The sequence below is a fragment of the Apostichopus japonicus genome, chromosome 5, assembly GCF_037975245.1.
Source record: "Apostichopus japonicus isolate 1M-3 chromosome 5, ASM3797524v1, whole genome shotgun sequence".
NCBI lineage: Eukaryota > Metazoa > Echinodermata > Holothuroidea > Aspidochirotida > Stichopodidae > Apostichopus > Apostichopus japonicus.
Window position 1 is genome coordinate 20,168,667 of NC_092565.1, and position 20,621 is coordinate 20,189,287.

A 20,621-nucleotide genomic window follows, 5' to 3' on the forward strand; every position below is an offset into this window, starting at 1 on the left:
ATATATATATTTATGTGTGTGTGTGTTCATTAATACATTTTAATTAAATTGTAATATGAGAAGCTGGGTTCCTAATTAAGAAACTGAGAGTTTTAGTCATAATTTTTGAAAGGAAAAATAAATAATGTTGACCTAGGGAAGAATTAAAAGGTGACAGTAGGAAAGTAAAGGTGAAACATAAAGTTAATTAACATCAGAGAAGCTAACAAAGTTTTGGTTCTCGCCTCCTCTGAGCAAAAAAGACACCCCCAAAGCAGAAAATTACCAGAGCTAAGTAAAGAGGGCTACTAATTAATTTGTCAATTTTCTTTCTTGCAATGAAATGTTCAAAAGAATGGTGCAAAAAGAAAAAAACAAAGTGGGTGGTTATAGATATGGTAAGAAAAGTGGTGTGTGGATGGATAGGGTACCACGAGGAAAAAAAGTGCTTGTTAAGTTGTAGTCACATCAGAAAAGTGTAAACCATGATAGGAAAGAAGGGTGTTGGGGAGGAGGGGGGGTGATACACCCCTCTTGCATCCATGAAAGTACTGCTACCTAACACCCTATGAATACAAATATTTGTTCATATAGAATAAAATTAATCAATTTATACGATAGAAGATGATGGAAACATGAAACAATGTCTAAGGGAAGTAATGCTGGATATGACTGTGTATATACAATTAGCTTAACACTGCTTGTGTTATTTGGACTTGAAAGATGAGCGGGGTTTCTTGTCAATATTTTCAACAATGCAAGCTTTGAAGTAATTAAACTGTAAACAACGATTACAATTAAATGGAATTTTAATATCAAAACATTTTCCTGTTTCAAGAAATAAATAATGACGGTGAAAGGCATAGCTTAACAGGGTCTCATCAGTTTAAAATTTTATTTTCTGCCCAGTACTTCCTGAAATTACTCAAAATACTTCCCCCCTTAAATTCTCATTAATTTCCAACAATTTCTTCTCCTCACCCTGGTAACATTCACTACAGGCCAAATGACCTAGTTTGACTGATGAAGCAAATCTTCAACATATATATTGCAGCAAAGCAAATGATATATCCTGGATTCTAATCATGAGAAGAGAGGAGCGTTGGTATATGTAGTTAGGAGATTAGGCAGGACAGAAATCATTCAAAAAAGAAATAAATACACTTTAAAAAATATGAAGGCATTAATGGCTTGGTAACTTGGTAACTTAAGAAAAAAAATGAATTATTTAACAATAAGATATTAATAAAAATTAATATGAAACAACAAATGGCAGACAAACATTACTGTGGGTAATTTCTGTGATATTTAATATCTTCCCTTCCTCCTCCCCCTCCCCCCACCCCCACCACCTTCATCCCACTTCGAAGGGTGCAAAGAAATGTTAGGAGAAAATTCAGTCAAAAGATGTAAATAGACAGCCACTCAACGGAATTAACTTCACCAACCCCTCCTGGACTCACCTTCCCTAAAACTTTCTTCAAATTAAAGAGCAAAGGGTGCAAGAATGTCCGCCATTTTCACATCCATCCCCAACAGTGACTGAGGGATTCATAGCTGGGAAACCTTGATGAATTCCCTGAGAATTAACGAAATACTTCCCGCTCAGTTTTTTTGGAATTTACATGACAAGTTCATTGAGGACACACATAGATATGGATAATAGATCTTTAACCTATAGTTTGGAATATATTCTCAACACAGATATGGGCAGCACATTTATAGCTAGTTTTGTGGGGTACAAATCTCTTTTCTTTGTTTTCAGTCCTACTCATGATAAAAGTGTTCAATGCTGATTTAAAATATAAAAAAATTGTATTATCTTTTAAGTCAAGAAAATACAGATGCTGGTTAAAGACCCTACCCTTCCATACCAAAACTGGAATTTTTACCAAAGTTAAAGCCGTCCATTTTTCAATGTCATAATCTTGTTCAGTGTTTGGACCAGATTTTAGGCATAATTGAATAAGTGGTAAAGACAGGGTCTTTACTATGGGGATTTTGCAGGAAACATACAAACACACGAAAAATAAAACACAAAACACAAAAGACTAGTAACAACAGCTAAGTTAATTCCCTCTAAGAGAAGTCAAGAAGTATATGATCATGCATATGAAAGTATGATCCAAAACCAGATCAAAGAATGGAGGAATCAAAAACCAGATATCCATCTTAGGGATCAAAACCATAGATCTACCTTAGCGATCAAGGAACTTGAGTAACAATTATGTAGAGTGCTGACAATTTATCTGTTCATCCTGGGGCAAATAACATCATTTATTTACTCTGAACGGGATATACTTTGTACTTTTAAGCAAAATTTTGAAAAGAGGCAAAATTGATTTGTAACCCTAGAGTGAAAGTTATTACTCGCTGCCAAACCATGATAAATAGTTTAGACGACTGACGACACACAACTATGAACTTCATTGCTGATGTTCTTGTTAAGGGACGGTACGACATTGTAACTACTCATATCTACGAGAGTCCTCACAGAATCGGTTTATAAATCTTTTCATTTTCCTTCTTTTATTCTTTTTCTTTTGTCGAAGACCGCCCTGGAATAGAGCCAAGGGACATGAAATAACATTCAATCGGTTGTTTAGATTCCATTCACATGAAAATGATTTTGCCAGAGGTTAATCACGTTCTATTCTGTCCATTTCCAATATTTCTTTATAGTCATACTCTGTCCTGGTCTCCTTCCAAAATGACCAAACATTGAAATAAACATGAAATAAACTGTTTTCGTTTCCTTTATTAATAGCTTAAATTTTGATGATGTCATTGTCCAATAACCATTGCAGGTTTTTTTAGTATAATTTCAAAATGATGTTACTTTTTTTTTCAGTAGATCCAAACAAATACTCTCAAGGATTCATTTCATTGGACGGATCAAATCTTAGCCATTTGGATCAATGGTAGGATCAACCCACAGCTGTGTCATCAAACTGTTACACAATTAGGTCTGCCTTGAAAGTCTCAAATGGGAACACATCTAACTATGACCTAACTTTAATAAATAGTTAAATGTCTAACACATTTTTTTTTTTTTCCTATTTAAAAAAAAATATATATCTCTTTCTGGTGGTTTATAGAGCTAATTACATGTGAAAACAGATCTTTCTGCACCAATTCTCATAGTCAAAACAAATGGAGAGCATGCTGTTAGAAACTGATATATATTCAAAGTGTGATGAATTGCAACTAGTGGCAAGAAACCATGGAACCAGTAGAGTACAGTGGACCAGAAAGAACAGGGGCAAAAACAAAACATAGATTGCTATCTCGAAATTTCTACTTTTTATGTCGAAATTTCAACTTTTTATTCTCTAAGTCAAAATTTTGAGACTTAGAGTTCATCATATAACCTCTTCCAAGATTAGTAATGATGCCACCTTACCCACTGTTCCTACCCCTGCCCCTTCCATACCTTTTCCCATTACTAGTATTCTATATTTACAAGAAAAACAACACTATTCTCAGACAGTTTCACCCACAAGGAAGTTTTGGTACATTTTTTTTTTTTGACCACAAGATGCAACATGAAAGTAAAAAGAAATTTCAATGTCTAAAAACTATTTGAGCTTGTCTCACCATTTTCTAATTCTCCAGACAAGGTATTTACAAATTTATAAACCTTGATAGGCTTCATCTGTAAATATTGCATCTAATGAAACCACTCACTCACTCAACTGTTCTGTTGATTGGAGTAGGTCTGAATCTTTTTACCACATTTGATATCGGCATTTTGCATTGACAGAGGGTGAAATTTACTTACTAGTAGCACCATTGAAGATACTTGGGGAGGAAGGAACGCCAACGTTAGTCATCCCCGGCCCGTAGCCATTCAGGGCTGAACTGCTGGAGTAGGAGGTAGGACTGCCACTACTACTGTGTGATGACAAACCGGTGGTGTACCCTCTTGGTGAGAGCGTGCTTCCTGGTTGGACCCTGGAGAAACCTGACAATCAAGAAACAGAATAAATTGATGACCTTCAAATATTTACCCGCAAAGATTGGCAAGATATTATTGTTTCCATTTCTGTTCATGATTTGCTTCAATATAACAGAAAGTTATTTCATGTTATTAAAGATGAAAATTTCTCAACTTTTTTTTGCGACGTTTTGACAATGGTTGAGGATTAATGATCATTCATGACTTGATCTCTTATAGACAACTTTTAAGGCACAAAAAGGGTACCTCAACCAATGTAGGCTAAGGGTGGATACAAAGAATAAAGGGAGATGAAGGAAAAAAATTGTTATATATACTTTTTAAGAGTGAATCTATTGGAAAAGTCATAATCCTTTGATAGTGAGATGGAATGCTGTAGAACAAAGGATATGTATGACTCTACTTGGTAATTACTTTGTTAAATAACACGGTACCGGCTGTTTCTCAGAACTTTATACATCTTTTCAACAAATTTAGGTGAAAGAATTCTTTTTTGTACCATTAGTGTTTAAGCAGTATAGCATTGCACCTTATAGTGAGGACATAGTTTAAACCCATACACATCTTTTTGTTCTTCCTTGAAAAGTCCCTTCCCCACCCACCCCTCCCCCACCAATTTTTTTTTTTTTTTTTTTGCCTACCTGACTGTTGTTCACTACTTCCGTCATGGTCACCGTGAACTGATAATTGGCTGCCAAAGGAGTTCATTGGTACCAGACTTCCGGACCCAGGTGAATTATTCAGGGCTGGTGATCTGGGAGGAGCGATGGGTAACTGATTCCTGGGCATGCTATATAAAGCCTCTGCTAGGTCTGCAGCTCGCTTCAAGATAATTTCCTAAGAGTTGCGAAAGGGGAAGAAATAAACTATGATGGTTATGGTTTGTACTCACACATGATAATAGCAATAATTATAATAATAAGAAAGAATCAGCAGAATGAGGCAATGATTGAGAGGGTAAGAGTATGGTTTTAATTGCAGAGAATAAGCATGGAATAATACTAGTCATACTGACATATACCATACAATACGAGAACATCATTCGAGAACATCATTCGTGCATACGAGAACATCATTCATAACTGATGAAATTGCATGCAATGGGTAATGCATAAGAAGTATACTGATCATACTGACAAGTACCATGCAGCCAGTAATGCATAAGAATTAGTATACATGCCATACTCATGTGTAGCTGCAGAGATACAGGTACATAGTACCATGCAACCAGTATTAAATGCATACTAATAACACAGTTACTGATTTGTATCATATGTAGTGGGTAATAGTAGAATACAGCTCATACTGAGGAATACCTTGCAAAGATGCATTAAGATAACACTAATCACGTGTACAGACAAGTACCATACTGGATAATGCATGCAGATAATGTAGAGACACATAAATAAACTAATGGTGGTATTGACAAAATACAGTAGGTTATGCATACATTACAGATACATGTATTCAGTTCTGCAATTTGCAATGAAAAGCCATTTCTGAACTCAATAGTGACCTTCCAACACTGGAGGACAATTTGCCACCCCTTGATATCCCCCGCCACCAAGAAGGATAACATATCCCACCAAATAATCTGCCATATTAAATTCTCATGACACTTCCAGACATGAATGAAGTATCATATAGTCATCGATAGGTTTGTATCATGTTCTATTTCTTTTGCAATGACCTATGCTTGTTCATATATAGATTTGTGTGTATATATATGTAGCTGGTCAAAAAGTAATGAAGATGATATAAAACCCACCTTAGGTAACCTTTCTGGGTCACCTGGATGGCGTGGGACGAGCTTGCTCAACCTCTGAAAACCGTAGTCGATGGTGGGTTCCGTGAGAGAGACATAAACGAATCGGCCCGGAGCACCTTTACAGAACTGTTTGGACTTGTATGATAAGGTGACTTCGACGACACCAGGAATGTGGCGAGGTGGCGTTTGGACTCGTATCGCATGTGACGTTATCAACTGTATTAGAAAGGGACAGTTTAGTCACAAAGATTAATCGTTGAGAAGGCTTAATAGTTTTAAGAGATACTGAAGACAAGAGTTTTGATGATATTGAAATTTAGTGCCATATACTTCACTACCATTTTTTTTTTTTTTTTCACTTGTTGAAAAATTCAACACCTTAGAAAAAGGCTATCAAATATTGCCAAAAAATAGGCTGCTACAAGGACCAAAACTGCTAGGATATGTTTAAGCCATATCACCTGATGCCAAAGGGATATTTCTTGATTACCAAAAATAATCTTTGATCTAATTTGGAGCTCCTTGATTTCTTCTAAAAGATTGCATATTTCATTGTTGTCATTAAAAACACTTGGAAACTTTTTAACAATTATAAACACATTCCCTGTGGAATAACAAATGAATCAATCGAATGGAATACTTGCTACATATCCCTTACCTCACTCCATACTATCATACTCCCAAATACTACTTGTAAACCGTCGAAGAAGTTATCTCCCACAATGATGACTGTGGCACCTCCCGTCGTCCAACCTTCACTCGGACTGATGGCTTTGATACATGGAGTAGCTGAAACAAGAATGAAGATTAAAACCGGTTCAATTCCTGGAAGGATTAATAAAATGACTCTTTGTAAATTCCTTGAAAACTTCTACTGGGTGGGGGGGGGGGGGAGAAGGGGAGAGTGGGGGTGAATATATGCCCAGGGAGATATTTCAAATGGTACACTATGTAAAACAGGGGCGAACATGAAAATTGATCTTGTGGGCTACATTGTAATTTTGTACCCTAATCCACTGATCAAACCAACTAAGGACGTACTTTCGGAAATACTATAGCCAGTATCGCATCAACAAAATTCTATGTAAAATGGTCAAGTAGCTGTACAAGTTGTTGAAAGATGTGTTCACACAGGAACCATAGTATTTCACAACAGACAAAGTTCAGGGACTTCAAAACTGCTACACAAAAATTGAACACTAAATTATTACCTGACTTACACTTGTGAGAAAATGAAAATAGTAAATTATATGGAAGATAACAGATATGTGTCCATATAGTCAATTTGATAGGTTGAAGATCCAGTGTGAAAGCTACCTCAACCCTTCTGACAAACATCTATAAAATTGAACTAATATTTAAATTTACAATCTGGTCTCTCTCTCTCTCTCCCTATCTGTCTCACTATCTGTTACTGGTAATTCTAACTGGCTTCTTCAGCTTTGGCTTAAGTCCTGTATTGTCAGAATCTTCTGTACTTGATCTTACCTCCTTCTGAAGGGTCCAACCTTCGCGCCCTTCTACCATGTTTTGAGTTATTGTGGACGAACATGTTATCTGACATTGCCAATACATGGCCATCAACATTTGGTGTCGTAGATACAACCACCTGGAAAGTATGAAGAGAGGAATCATAATAAAACTAGGTTATCAGTATTGAATCTAACATTTTGAGCTTGCTAAAAAATTGATAAAATTGACTTAAAAGTTATTTCCTGAACAGAAACCAATTTGGAAGAGCCTACATGAGCCTACCTACCTTATATAATATTGTACACTAAAGGAAAGCAGCTGGCAATCAATGTGGTCACTTTCTACAAGACACCAATTAAAGTTAAACACTTTGGAAGACATTTTTTGTCCATAACCATTATTTTATAATGCCGCTGCAATGTTTCCGACCTCTACTACCCAAGCACTGCCTACCTCTACTTTATTCCCCAATAGACTAAATTATGGTAAAAAAAACGTCAAATTTCAATTTTCAGCTTTTGTACACACTGAGTAACCATGGTATTTTACAACAGACAAGTTCAGGGCCTTAAAAACTGCTATTTAACATTTGAACACTAATTACAGTAGTTATTCCCTGTTTCCCTACCCTATCCTATTTCTGTATACCGATATCCATTCCCTTACCCTACTCCTTTGTCTCCCCAATTACCCTTATCTCATTTCTGTGCTATAAATGAAGTATGGGCCTACATACTACAAACCCCTAACACTTTGTTTTTCTTAAGGGGTTGGTCACGTGAGATTCATTGTTATAATTAGCATCTATCAGAAAAGGCAAGATGTTACAGAAGAATGCTGTCAAATTGTCTTTTTCTCTCTCTGATCTGAAACTCATTTTGTCTATATGCTCATCCTTTGTAACAGATCTCTAGTAGAAATCACCTCAGGTATAATCAGTTTAGACCTAGAAATTAGAGCCTCCAAGCAATGACTAACTTCCCCGATATAAAATGGATACATCCTTTGTAACTGGCTGTTTTAATTGATGTCTGATTTTCTGGGTCAAAATCTTACCAAATTTCAAACAACTGTGGCTCTTCTTCACTCTAGTATACGCATATGTAATATCATACTGATATTAAAATGTGATCAAACTGAGATAATAAAATTGAATACATCTATTGCACACATGCCTCTCTGAATATTGTTTGCCTCCCCCACCCCCCACCCCCCACCCCCTAACCAAATCAAAGACTTCTAATGACTGTAATTTACTTAAATCTACCTCAAAAATTCTGCAGATTTGAAGCTGATGTAAGTTCTGGAAACTATGAAAACCTCAAACCACCTTGAACCTCACTGGGGACACTATGGTGGGGCTGGTACACCCCATGCAAACATGGCCTGCAGTGCCAGCTTGCATAATCTGTGTTCTGTGCCCCCCACCCAAAGTTGATCTTGATTTGTTGTAACACCCCCACCCGACCCCCGCCACCTCTTCCAAATGTCAGGCAATGCCACTGCATCCCTACCACCCTCACTACCCCACCCACTATTTCCTTTCACCGCCACCACAAGTCCACAACCCCAAAATAAATTAACCTGCAATTCGCCTTACTTGCAAAAGACACTATTAATCGATTACAACAGGTAAAGAAGAACATAACTTTCTACAGTTCAAGTAACTTTGATATATTAAGCCTACCTGAAATCTTCGCATATCCCTGGGATTACCAGCATTTTTGAGACAGTTCTGGTTGCACTTGAGGAAAAATTTCAGGAAAAATCTGAAATCAAAGAAAATATATAAAAATGACCTTAAGCATTGCGAATGTCATCTACTATAGCAATTAACTTATCCATTATACATTTCAAAAGAGTGCAAAAGTGTCAGAAAGTGGTAACTTTTCTCTTTTTACCTTGTTATACATATTTTAACCAAGAACTCGGCCATTATTGCATATTGCCTGTCTTTCTGTTAACCCAAAGGCATAAAAGAGTGTCACTTCAGGAGGCAGCCTCTTCATGTGACAATACAGTCGCATCAAAACTCTACGGAATGTTGGAAAGCTCTTTTTCAATCAGCATGTTACCTGTTGATAACCCTAATGTACCACCAATGATTGTGTTTGAAATTTAACACAAAAGGGAACAGTAATTAAGATTGAAGGGTCAAGGAAGGGAAGGGGGTGGAAGGAGGGGAAAGAGTGAGGGAATGAGTGGTAAAGTTCATCTGTTAAAACAATTAGGTTATGACTTCCTTTAACACTTGATTTGAAAAGAAGCAAAAAATGAGAAATGGACAACTTTGCAGGATTTTGACCTCAGAGAAATTTGAGGACAACAGGTCTGATGAAGGGATGTGACCCACTTACCCTTCTCCACCCACTCTCTTCCCCCACCATCTACTACCTGACCCCCAACACTCTCCCACCACAAAAAAATAATCAAACCACATGTATGTAATCCATTTTCTTTTTCAATCTTGGTATGAGATCAGACGAACGAACTTCAAGTAATGCTAGACTGATTCATGCCAACCTGTACGAAACATTAAACAATCTTGAAAATCCTTCCTTCCACAAACCATGTCATCTTAAAAATGTGTCATGTCATACTCTACCACCTGGACCAACCACCCCCAAAGGATCCTTGTATATCTAAATTCAAACACACTCAACCACCTGAACAACCAATCCCAGTTTCACCACCACCACTACCACCCCCACTCCCTCCCCCACACCCACCACCATCACCACCACTACTGTTTGTTGAGGACAAATATTACTGGTACACACAGCTTCTTTTTTTTATGCTCTCTCTCTCTCTTTCAAATCTCAACCTATTCAGTCTGACCAAAATAGCTCAGGGGCATAAGTTAGCAATCAGTGATTAGTCGACCCCAAGTCATTTGCAGCCGTTTGCACAGTATAGAATACCCTTAATCCGACTAATGCAGCCCTGCCAAGACAAGAATGACAGTCGGCTACAATGAAGCCAGGAAATATCAAATTATACTGATCAATTGACAGAGAGTAGCCTGCAAACATCGTCATATCTTGCTAGCTACCATACATTAAACTGATGAAAAATCTCAAAATGCCTCAAGCTTGTTTAGTTTCTTTGTTCATTTTCTTTCAATTTTTCTCGTATCTTTAGAGAAATGGGTGATTTCCTTTACTCTGCTGTTTACACTTCTGGCTGGGAGCCCCGAGCTATGTGTGTTATAAATTGTCACATCATATATATACTCTCAATGATGTTACCACAAGCAAAACAGGGTAAAAATAGCAGAAAAAAACATTAAAAAAATAAGGGGGTCTTCATATTAGCAATGTTCTGACAGTTATATGTACACAAAAAACAAGATTTTAAGTCATGGACAATTCCCAATTATTGGATTTGACTACTAATGATGTTAATTACACAACTCTCATTAGGTTATGAGGCTCTTAAGAGGCTCACAGAATTAACTGAAAAGAGCAAAAGTACAACAAGTTCATGATAAGAGAAGACCCCAGTACCACTAACCAATGCACATCAAGGTCACTGCAGTGTCATGATAAAACAAAGTATAGTCCTGCGGTACTTGAAGCCCCTAACCCCCCCCCCTCCCCCATAGTGTAATGTAGTATCTGTGTAGTATCTATAGATCTATAGATCTTATTACTACTGACCAAGCACATCAAGGTCACTGTAGTGTCATTATAAAATAAAATATAGCCATGCAGTACTTGAAGCCCCTCCCCACCCCCACCCCTTAGTGTAATGTACTATCTATCTTACCTATAGATCCTATTACTACTGACCAAGCACATCAAGGTCACTGCAGTGTCATGATAAAACAAAGTACAGCCATGCAGTATTTGAACCCCCACCCTCCCCTCCTGTAGTATCATGTTAACAAGAAAACAAGGGGCCATATTACTAGAAAATCTGAGAATTGGGGGTATGCCCTGAACTACTTGGAGATTATCTGGTGGGGTGGGGGAAGGGTTTAGACTGAAATCACTTATGAGTCATCTAGTGATGGGGTATGATGTGATCTTGTCTGGTGATTGGGTAATAGTAATGCTTGAACCCATACAGAGACACTTTGGGTAATGGTAATGTAAGGTTTTGGTAATGGGTTAATATTAGAACTCCTTTGGAAACAATCTCGTTTTGGTGGGGCGGGGGGGGGGGGTGGGAGACTGGATGTAGGCAACAGTACATATAGGAAACACTTAAAAGCAAGTCAGATCAAAATTAATGATATTTACTTAAAGTGTTCAGAGTCATTTACAGAAATAAACATGGAAACTGGGAGAGAAACTTACTTCAAATGATGAAAACCCTTTTAAGCAGGTAACATCTGAGGATGCATGTTGAACCTATTTAAAGGTTTGGGAATTTATGTCAGTTAATGAAGAGTTTGCATCAATCTTTTTTTTTTCATTGATTTGTTTTGGTTTAGGGTATACCTTTAATCATCCCATAGTTTTCTTGCATTTTTTTCTTCAGTGTGTTCTCCTTTCACCTCAGGTTGCTAATTTATTCTTTGAATTTTTTATTTTTTTTCTTGTTAAAAACCAAACAATATGTTAAATCCCACTGGTTATTTAATCAGATATTAATTAATATTTAATATTAATTGACTACCTGTGTCTGACTTTCTGTAATTAATTACTTACTCTTATTAGAATACACATTTTAAAACAATATCCTATGGGACTATAAGTACGTTCCAGACCGCTAATTAAATATGAATATGAATGTTCTTGAATTTTTCAAGACTAATACTCTTTCTGTCCTTTTTTTCTTCTTACCCAAGTTAATATGAAGGTAATTTCAATTATTGCAATGACATTAGTATATAGCTGCAATATGACAAAGATATAACATTGTACATGATTAGAGGAAATACCTAAAATCAATTGTTGTAGTATTTATATTCAATTCCATTCCTAGAACTATAATTATTACCAATATTTTTTTATTATTAGTTACTTTGCATTTTTTTTACAACTCAGAAACCCCACCCAATACTTTAAAAACAGGACTGCTATCATGATGTCCATTCTTTCATTACATCTGGCTTCCACTGAAGGTATTATCCCAGCTAGAACAATGTAATTATGCATCAATGTGAAAGACTTAGGAAGCAACCTATTCACTATTAAACAACCTTTTGAATCAGGTAAACACTTGCTAATCTACTCCATTTTGACAAAAAATTATTTGCCAACGTACTTTGGTATCATTAGCACGGTCATATAATTGAATAAAAGAGCTAGAAATAAGGCAACCTCACTTTTCTAACTCCCTGTTCCTCCCTCCCTCCCTCCCTCCTCCCACCCACCCCCGCCATCCCTATCCCACTCAGAATTCACAGAAGGAGGCTTCATTTAGTGACACCACCTCACTGAAAAATGCAATAAGTACAGCTTTGCATACACTTCAGAAAACAATAGCAAGAGCAAAAAAAGAAGAGGCAAATAGGCAAACTTAAAAAGAAAGAGGAAGAGAGATGATAGCTTTTTGATGGATTTGTTTGACTTCCCTTGTGGGGGACGTTGTATCATTCTGATTGTTAAATTCAAAGTATTACTCTTATCCTAGATTTATTTGCACCTGACTGGAGACAGTGCCTTGGGAAGGATTGTTTTAATGTCAGTTCCGATCTGGATCCACACCCTTCTGATTGATGCTGACAATTCCCTAGATTCTAAGAGCACATGCATCAAAATGAAGCTAGCCGACTGTATCATGATCATCATCACCATCATCCTTGACTGGGATATTATAAGAAAGAGGGGGGGGGATAAGGTCCGAGGGTCCGCCGCATCGATGCTCAATGACCCTCTCAGTTCAACATGATGACCTCATTTCATTATGTAATGTTCTTGATATATATATTGCGCATAAAATATATACATATTCATGAGGGGTGTGTGTTTTGGGTATGTGATTTACTTCTTTTTCTCTTGTTTGTTCCATTTTGATAAAACTTTTTCCCTTTTCAAATGTTTTCAAATGTCAATAGGCGAAAAGGTAAATAGAAGAAATACTTACAGGTATCACAAATATCACAAAAATCTAAAATGTGTCAATATGCTAGAAAATCTTTACAGAAATTTTTTGTGAAGTCATAATAATCATACCAGAGGACAGGATCTCTTTAGGCTAAGGGCAAAAACTGAACAAAATTATATAAAGCAGTGCTCACATTTGTTCTAGGTTGTAAACTTTGACCAAGTTCTGAAATATTCACATAGATATCCCTCAGATTAAATACAAGTTATCTGTGGTTACAGTGATTAATGCTAGAAAGTATACAAGAAAGGCCAAAATTGGTCACAAATAATTAAAATATTTTTTTCTTTTTACTGCCAATATCACACAGTTGTCTCTTCTGACCCTTCTTAATATTCGGGGGGAGGGAGGGGGGGGGGAATGGACGAGGGAAAGGGTCGGGATGGGAGAAGATGAGACAATAACCAAAGTTTTATCTGTCTTTTACGGCCTCTATCAGAACAGTTCTAACTCACTAATTAAGGACATAATGGTCTCTTTGACCCTCCTCAGAAAATTTCATCTATTTTAGAAAAAAATACCGATTTGGTTAAAACTACAAGTGGGTTGAACAATCAATGAGAAATCATAAATATTTAGATATTCATGATTACTTGTAAAATCGTGACTTGTAAAATAAAAAAATTCCAAAACTTAATAGACAACCTGGTGGCAAATTTAGCCGCAGTTCACAATCCGCTCTTCGTACTTTTGACTAAAGTCAACCAATGGTTTCCCAGAGCACAACTCATTTAAACCTATCTCGCTGTAGCTTACACAGACGCAATTGCCCCCAATTGAAACTTATACCCAGTCAAAATAATTTGGAACATTGAACACGATTGAGAATATTAAATTTAAAAATGCACTACAATCCACAAATGTTATGCAAAGTTCACACTTACAAAAAACAAGTTAAAATTGATGAAATAGAAGAGAATATTGTCATTGAGAGAAACTTTTCATCATCCTCTTTTTATTTATTTTTTATCTTTTATTATTTTTTGCTCTTTCTTTTCTTATCCACTTTTTTTTTATTTATTTTTTTTAATATTCTTTTGCTCTTTTATCAAAAATTCTTTATTTTCTTGTTTAAAGGTTTGCTATAAAAATTCAAAAAAAAAGACATTGATGGAAAGAAAGTTTACTTTGGAGACTTGGCTTCTGCAACGGCTCCCCGGTGACTGAATGATTGTGTTGCCGTAATGAAAACGAATCAGCTAACTTGCAGTTCAATAATTGTATTCCATACCGCTGGGACTGCTTGACACTTTACAGTATTCAAACTTGATTTTCCATTTACATAATTCTGAGGCTAAACTTACTATGATGAGGGAAAGATTGCATGTATTTTTAATAGGGTGCAGTTTTCTTCATATGTTTGTTTTGTTTTCTTCTGTTGTTTTCTTCTTTTTTTTTCCGGTTTCAGTAACTAGTCCTCAAATTTTCCAGAGATGGAAAAAAAAAGACTTCGTTCTAGGTTAGTGTCATGTAAAGAATAATATCTTTGTCACATTTTCCTCCTGATAGAAGATGGAAAATACTCAGCGAGTAGCTTTTATTAACCAAAAATTGCCCGCTTTTTGCTTAAATATTGGTTCTTGTTGACTGTTTACTTCCAACATTTTGGTACTGTTTGCTGTATCTTCCTAATATGTTTTGTTTAACTTGATAAAGGCTTTCAGTTTAGTCTACATTACTAAAGGTTCTTCCAGTCAATCGGGGAGGGGGGAGGCTCTCCAACCACGCCTAAAGTCATATCCGTTCTATCTAGTTCCCTGAAACTTCCATGAAAGTTGCAGTTTACAATTGCAGATCATTACTGCACCATTAGTTGATCACTTGTATTATAAATACAACTTCCGCTCGTTCGTTATGACTGAAGAGGAGATTTTTATTTTGAAACTTATTTTTTAAAGTTTCAAGTCAGGCTTTCTGTTTTCAGACCTAAACTTGTGTTTTTTTTTAATTGACATTTCGGCCAAACTGCATAAACTTTAAACCTTTAAACTAGTCAATCACCCACCACATCTGTGTGCAATTAAGTTTGCCTTGCATACAGGCAGGTTGCATGAGAGCTTTACTTTGATTCAGAGATCTGTAAACACTATAGATCACATGTTTTACGACCGATTAAACAGCGCCCTCTGTCGGGCCCTGTTAAATAGCTGCTACTGTACGTGTACTTAAAATGCCGATATTACGGACTGGGTTAACTAGGAAGAGAAGAAAATAGCTAAACAGTTTGATCTCATCTAGAACATTTTAAAGATTTTTGAAAACCTCTTAATTTTCCATTAAGACTTTTATTTATTGCCACAATGTGATGTTACTGTATATATATATTTATATATCACAAGTGCACTATTCACCACCCTTGCATACACCCCTAGCCAGTTATTTGGATTTTACAGTCAAACCCCCCCCCCACACACTTCTAAAAAAAAATAAAAAAACACACTTATTGATAGAAATATATCACCTTCCTGAGCGACGACCATATAACCAAAGTTGCTAATATTTTGAGAAAACAAAAGTTTTACTACACGATTCAAAGGAAGCCATCGACTGCTTACAATAAAAGTAAAGATATGATATACACATTATTGGTCAAAAATTTCAGAAAATTTTAATCTTTCCATGCAGAAGCCACGGCTGCTGATATTCAAACAAATAGATCGTAACCACTTTTAGCTTAGTGATGCACAGAGAGTTGTAAAACTTGTTATTTTGTTTTCAATTTACTAGCTGGAATGTGGTCGTCATACCTAACCTTCAGTCGTACGCCTGTAAATTTACTCCACGTGTTCAATTAATTTTGCAACCGCTGAGAGAATTGATCCTCAAACATCTAATCATGCAGACAGTAGGAATTTCAATATTCCACTTCTTCAGTCATCAAAATCCTATTTAAAAGCCTATCCAACTAAGCCCAGAAATTTTATCCCCGACTAAATAATTTTGCATCCCTAATAGCAGTTTTATGTGACAGAAGAAAAGTGCTTGTATTGATTTTGTTCACCGAGAGCTATTTTGTCTCTTCTCGCTTCCCATTGCGAAGATCGGTGTATGCATGCTCTGAGCCATTACCGGATTGTAAAATGGTATAAAACTACCTTACCAAGTTGATACAACCATTTAGGTGAATAGTAACTGGGAAAAACTGAAGGGGGGAAAAAAAAAGCTTGGAAGATTCCAAAATTGGTTGGGCAGATGGCATGGAGAGAGCTGATGATAAACCCAAATCTCAGAAGCATGAAAGGAAATCACTATGCTTGAATGCCCAGATAATTTTGGGCTTTGCAGCTAGCTGATCAGTAGAACAAATAATGCCTTCGAGCCAACGCACTCAAATTGTAAATATCTGTTTCGGTTCCGTGCCTCTCGGCAAAGCGTCAATAATTCAGATCCATTTCCATGCATAAGATATGACTGGCACTGTCGTCAAATATTCATGCCAAGTAAGTTAGATTTGCTGCGAGTCCAAGCGGAACTTTTGAAATTAAAGCAAGACGGATTTTTTCACAGCATTCCTGGGCACGGCGTACGACCGGTCTAAGCTTGTTACGGCTGTCAGTCGCAAAATAATGAAACGAATGAAGGAAATCAGGATTCGTTTAAAGAAATTGGAATTACGACAAATATGACCCGCATGCGGGGAGAAATCGTTGACGTTTTGACATGAGTTATGACGACCCTTCTCACCATGCTTGGAATGTTGCTATTGCAAAAAGTGTTGTATCTTACCAATATTATTAAACAGTGAGAAATGTATATGCAAATTACTGATCACTATGTATAGGAGTTTCTTTGTAGTAATGGTAAACAAACAGTTCCTACCAATAAACTTATTATAAACTACTCTTTGTGCCTTATCAGTATAGCTGATAAAGTAACTTCAAAGTAAAGAGAGAAAAAAAAACTTCTCTTCAAAAGAAATTTGGAATTATGACACAATGACCAGCATGGAGAGGAATTTTTGATGTTTTGAGTTAGAAAAAGAGGAAAAAGAACTTCTCTTCACACAAATTACAAGTACTGAATGATTGTAAATTTTTGATTGTATACTTCCAAACTAAATATATGTCTTTTGCCCGACCAAAAACTATCATAAACTTTACTGAGCGGACAAGAAATTAGCAAATCTGGTTGGTGAATCTACGGATGATAGTCCGGTTTCGGTTGGAATTAAGTAGAGTTTAGTCAGACCTGGCTTAAATATACAATCTGGAAAGATTACATGCTAAATTCAACTCTAGTTAGAGAAAAGAAATGCAGTTTTAAAAGTTCTAGCAGAAATACGAAAGAAAGCTACTATGTTCAGGAAAAGCTAAAGATTCAGGTAACTTTTAAAAGGAAGTTTAATAAAAACGGACTCTTGAGATTATTCTTAAAGACAGCATGGAGTTGATGGTGGAGGAAGGTTGGGGTATGGGGGGGAGGGGAGGTAGGATTGAAAATGGCCCACTAAGTATTAGGGTCACTGTGGTGGCCATTATAAGGCTATTCTAGACTTCTTTAATATTTGGAGGTAATATTAGAGAACTTCCATGCTGAATGGATGAAGAAGGAAAGAAAGATGTCTCAAATAATACTAAAAAACATTAAGATTACATCTTCCATTTCATTCACTAACCTTCTCAACAATTTGTATGGTCTTCTCATGTACATCGAATGATGTCAGCATGAATTACAGAACATCTTGAATCGTCTACAATGGTACTTTTATTAGTCTTTCGTATAAACCCTGACGAGTAACTATTGATCGTAACAAACTTCGTTCAATGATTCCAATGAAGCAAACTTGTAACTATTTTAATCCCTTTCAAATACATTAATTGAACAGGGTTTCACTAACCAATCTTCGGTCACACGGATTATCTTCATATTTCCCAACACCCATCCATTTTTCTGCTTCCATTTTTCATCTTATCTTTTCCGCATCCTCTTTTCTTGAGAGCTCAGAGAGAGAAGGAGGGCATACTACAGCAAGGAGCAGCAGACCGACGACAGCCAAAGCTAGTTGCATGATCAATCACACAGACTGTAGTAATCTCAACCGCTTGGTTGACGATTGAATCCTGCATCCCCAAAATCATCAATTTTTACCGTAATGCATCAGTGAAGCAACAAACTGGAAATTGAGCAAACTAGCCAAGACGCGACTAGATACCGAGACTTGTAAAGGGAGCAAGAAGAGTCTAGGGGAGCGGGAGATAGAGCGTTGCATAGGATCTCATATAAATATTGTAAGAAACATTACCGCAATGTACGCAGCAGCTAACACGTACTGCCGTGATACTTGTAGAAACGAGCAAGGATATTGCGGGACCACTTCGACTACGCAGTTACGGGTACCCAAAATGGCATCCTATGTCAATTGGGGTTTGGGTACCATGGATGACGGGACTGAATCCATCTACTAGCTAACCACAAACCGACTATTAACATTATTGGTCAAAAAACAATCAAAACTGCAATCAGACTGTTTTGGGGCATTTTATCCTAACATTTTGGCCATAGAGGGATTTGAACTATTATCTCAACAATGAGTTTCTTAAGATCCAAATTTTGTATATGTGGTGATTCTTATCAGTGAATTTTAAAAAACTTCTCATACTGTATCTTGGTGGTAGCTACATTTGTGGGTTTCATTTCTTGCAATGCATGTCTCTTATTTCTTATGTTATTTCTTACTTTATTTAAGTATTTATTAATATATGTTCCTGTGATGGGTCCTGTTTGTCATGACAGTTATGATAATTATGTAAGCCAACATACACGTCGACTAATATACAATAGTTCTTCTTGGGTTTACTGGTCTGAAAACATTCTTGTTGAAAAGACAAAGACATCCTTCCATCATGGTCAATATTCCTACCATTTACCTAATACTATGACCCATTTATTAAAACTTAACCCATTGTGTTACAATTCCACATATTATCATACTAGATTTATTTCCACCTGACAATAAAAATGTATTTATCTGCCATACCCATGGCACATAAAGGGGCAATCTTGTTTTGCAGGGGAAAATAATGTAAAATCATATAATGATACAGTCAGCACATTCAAACTATCCCCTGTGAGATCCGAAGCAGGATCAACAACTATAAATCGTATCATGTTTTTAGAAAACAGATTTTATACATTAAAAAATCCTTCAAACGTTAAATGTGACATATCCAACACCTATATGTCAAAAATATAAAATTGTGAAACTTTAGGAGCAAAGTTGTGTTTCTTCTTAATTTATTCATTTGCAAGTTACTATGCAGATGTAGGTTCAGTAAATAACAATGAATCTCTTCACATAGTCTGATCAACTAAATTCTCCTTAACCACTGTCATTTATGAGTAATCACACTCTATGATAAATTTAATTTAGTTCTTTCCTTAACTACTTTTTGCTTACACTTCTTTTTACTTTTTCGTTTTTATTCTGAATCATTTTGTCCACGTCATGTGAGCATATGACTGACACAGTCATTAATTTTGCAGACCGATTAAATCTCTCTTTTTTTCCCCCTTCTGCTTGCTTGTTGCAACTATACCTTTCTTTCTTAATTTCAACCTAAATATAACCATCTCCTGTCCACATCCAAGGTAGCTCATCTTAGAGGGATTTTTAACTTCCCCAAAAGAAAAAAAACAGGGAATCCCTTCAAGTTAATGACTTCTTTACCTATCATGAATACAGAAGAGAAAACAACAAATGCCTCAGAAAACAAAAAAATAACCTGAGATATACATTTTAACTCTGTTACTGATCTTTCTTTCAAAAATGTAAAAAGCCGTAAGAAACCAACAAAACAGATTTGGAAAGCATTACCAGTATTTTATTATCCTCCTACTTTATCGCTGATTTACAACCGTCGTGATGAAAAGTGACTGTCACCATCCTTCATCGCAAGACATGGTTTTCTCTTATTTCAACCTCGTGAAATTCTGAAAAAGAAATCCTTCTCAAAAAATTCAAGGGGATACATGCCCAAAAAAATATGACTGGAAATAAGGAAGGGCATGAAGAAAAAAAAAAAAATTGCTTGCCGTGAAGGAATTGTCGATTGAAAGCGATCAGGAGTAATGAAAATCTATGATTTCCTTGCAAAGCACTCGTACCAAAACAGCCGAAAAGTGAAATTCAAGAGTCTATGCCACTTCACGCCTATTAGTACTACCAAAAAGGCTCAATCAATCTAACTTGAGAATCTACAGAATAATGGACAATCGTCAACACGCAGATTGCGAAAAAGGCAGGTTTATTTCCTCCCAATGAGAGCCATTGGGACTAAGTTATTGTCTCCCGAGATCGTAACTCTGCGACTCGTACCAGCCCAAGTTGAAACCCGAGCAGCGTTCTGAACTTGATGATGACGCTACTGACTCGTGGGGACCTACGAT

General features: G+C 36.4%; 1 protein-coding gene across 2 annotated transcripts in view; it reads right to left on the reverse strand.

Annotated features, from left to right (window-relative positions):
• Positions 1–20,621, reverse strand: part of LOC139967981 (transcription factor COE3-like) — a 124,553-nt gene that overhangs the window by 10,776 nt on the left and 93,156 nt on the right. The window contains exons 8-14 of one of the 2 annotated variants that reach the window (XR_011793201.1): positions 8,866–8,947; positions 7,194–7,314; positions 6,364–6,494; positions 5,706–5,921; positions 4,579–4,774; positions 3,761–3,943; positions 1,443–1,558 (exon numbers count right to left, since the gene is read on the reverse strand). Coding sequence is in view for 1 of the 2 variants with exons in the window: in XM_071972240.1 (XP_071828341.1) it covers positions 3,761–3,943; positions 4,579–4,774; positions 5,706–5,921; positions 6,364–6,494; positions 7,194–7,314; positions 8,866–8,947 (929 nt within the window). In the remaining variant the exon portion in view is untranslated. The remainder of the gene's footprint in view (positions 1–1,442; positions 1,559–3,760; positions 3,944–4,578; positions 4,775–5,705; positions 5,922–6,363; positions 6,495–7,193; positions 7,315–8,865; positions 8,948–20,621) is intronic. The other variant, XM_071972240.1, reaches the window with a different exon arrangement.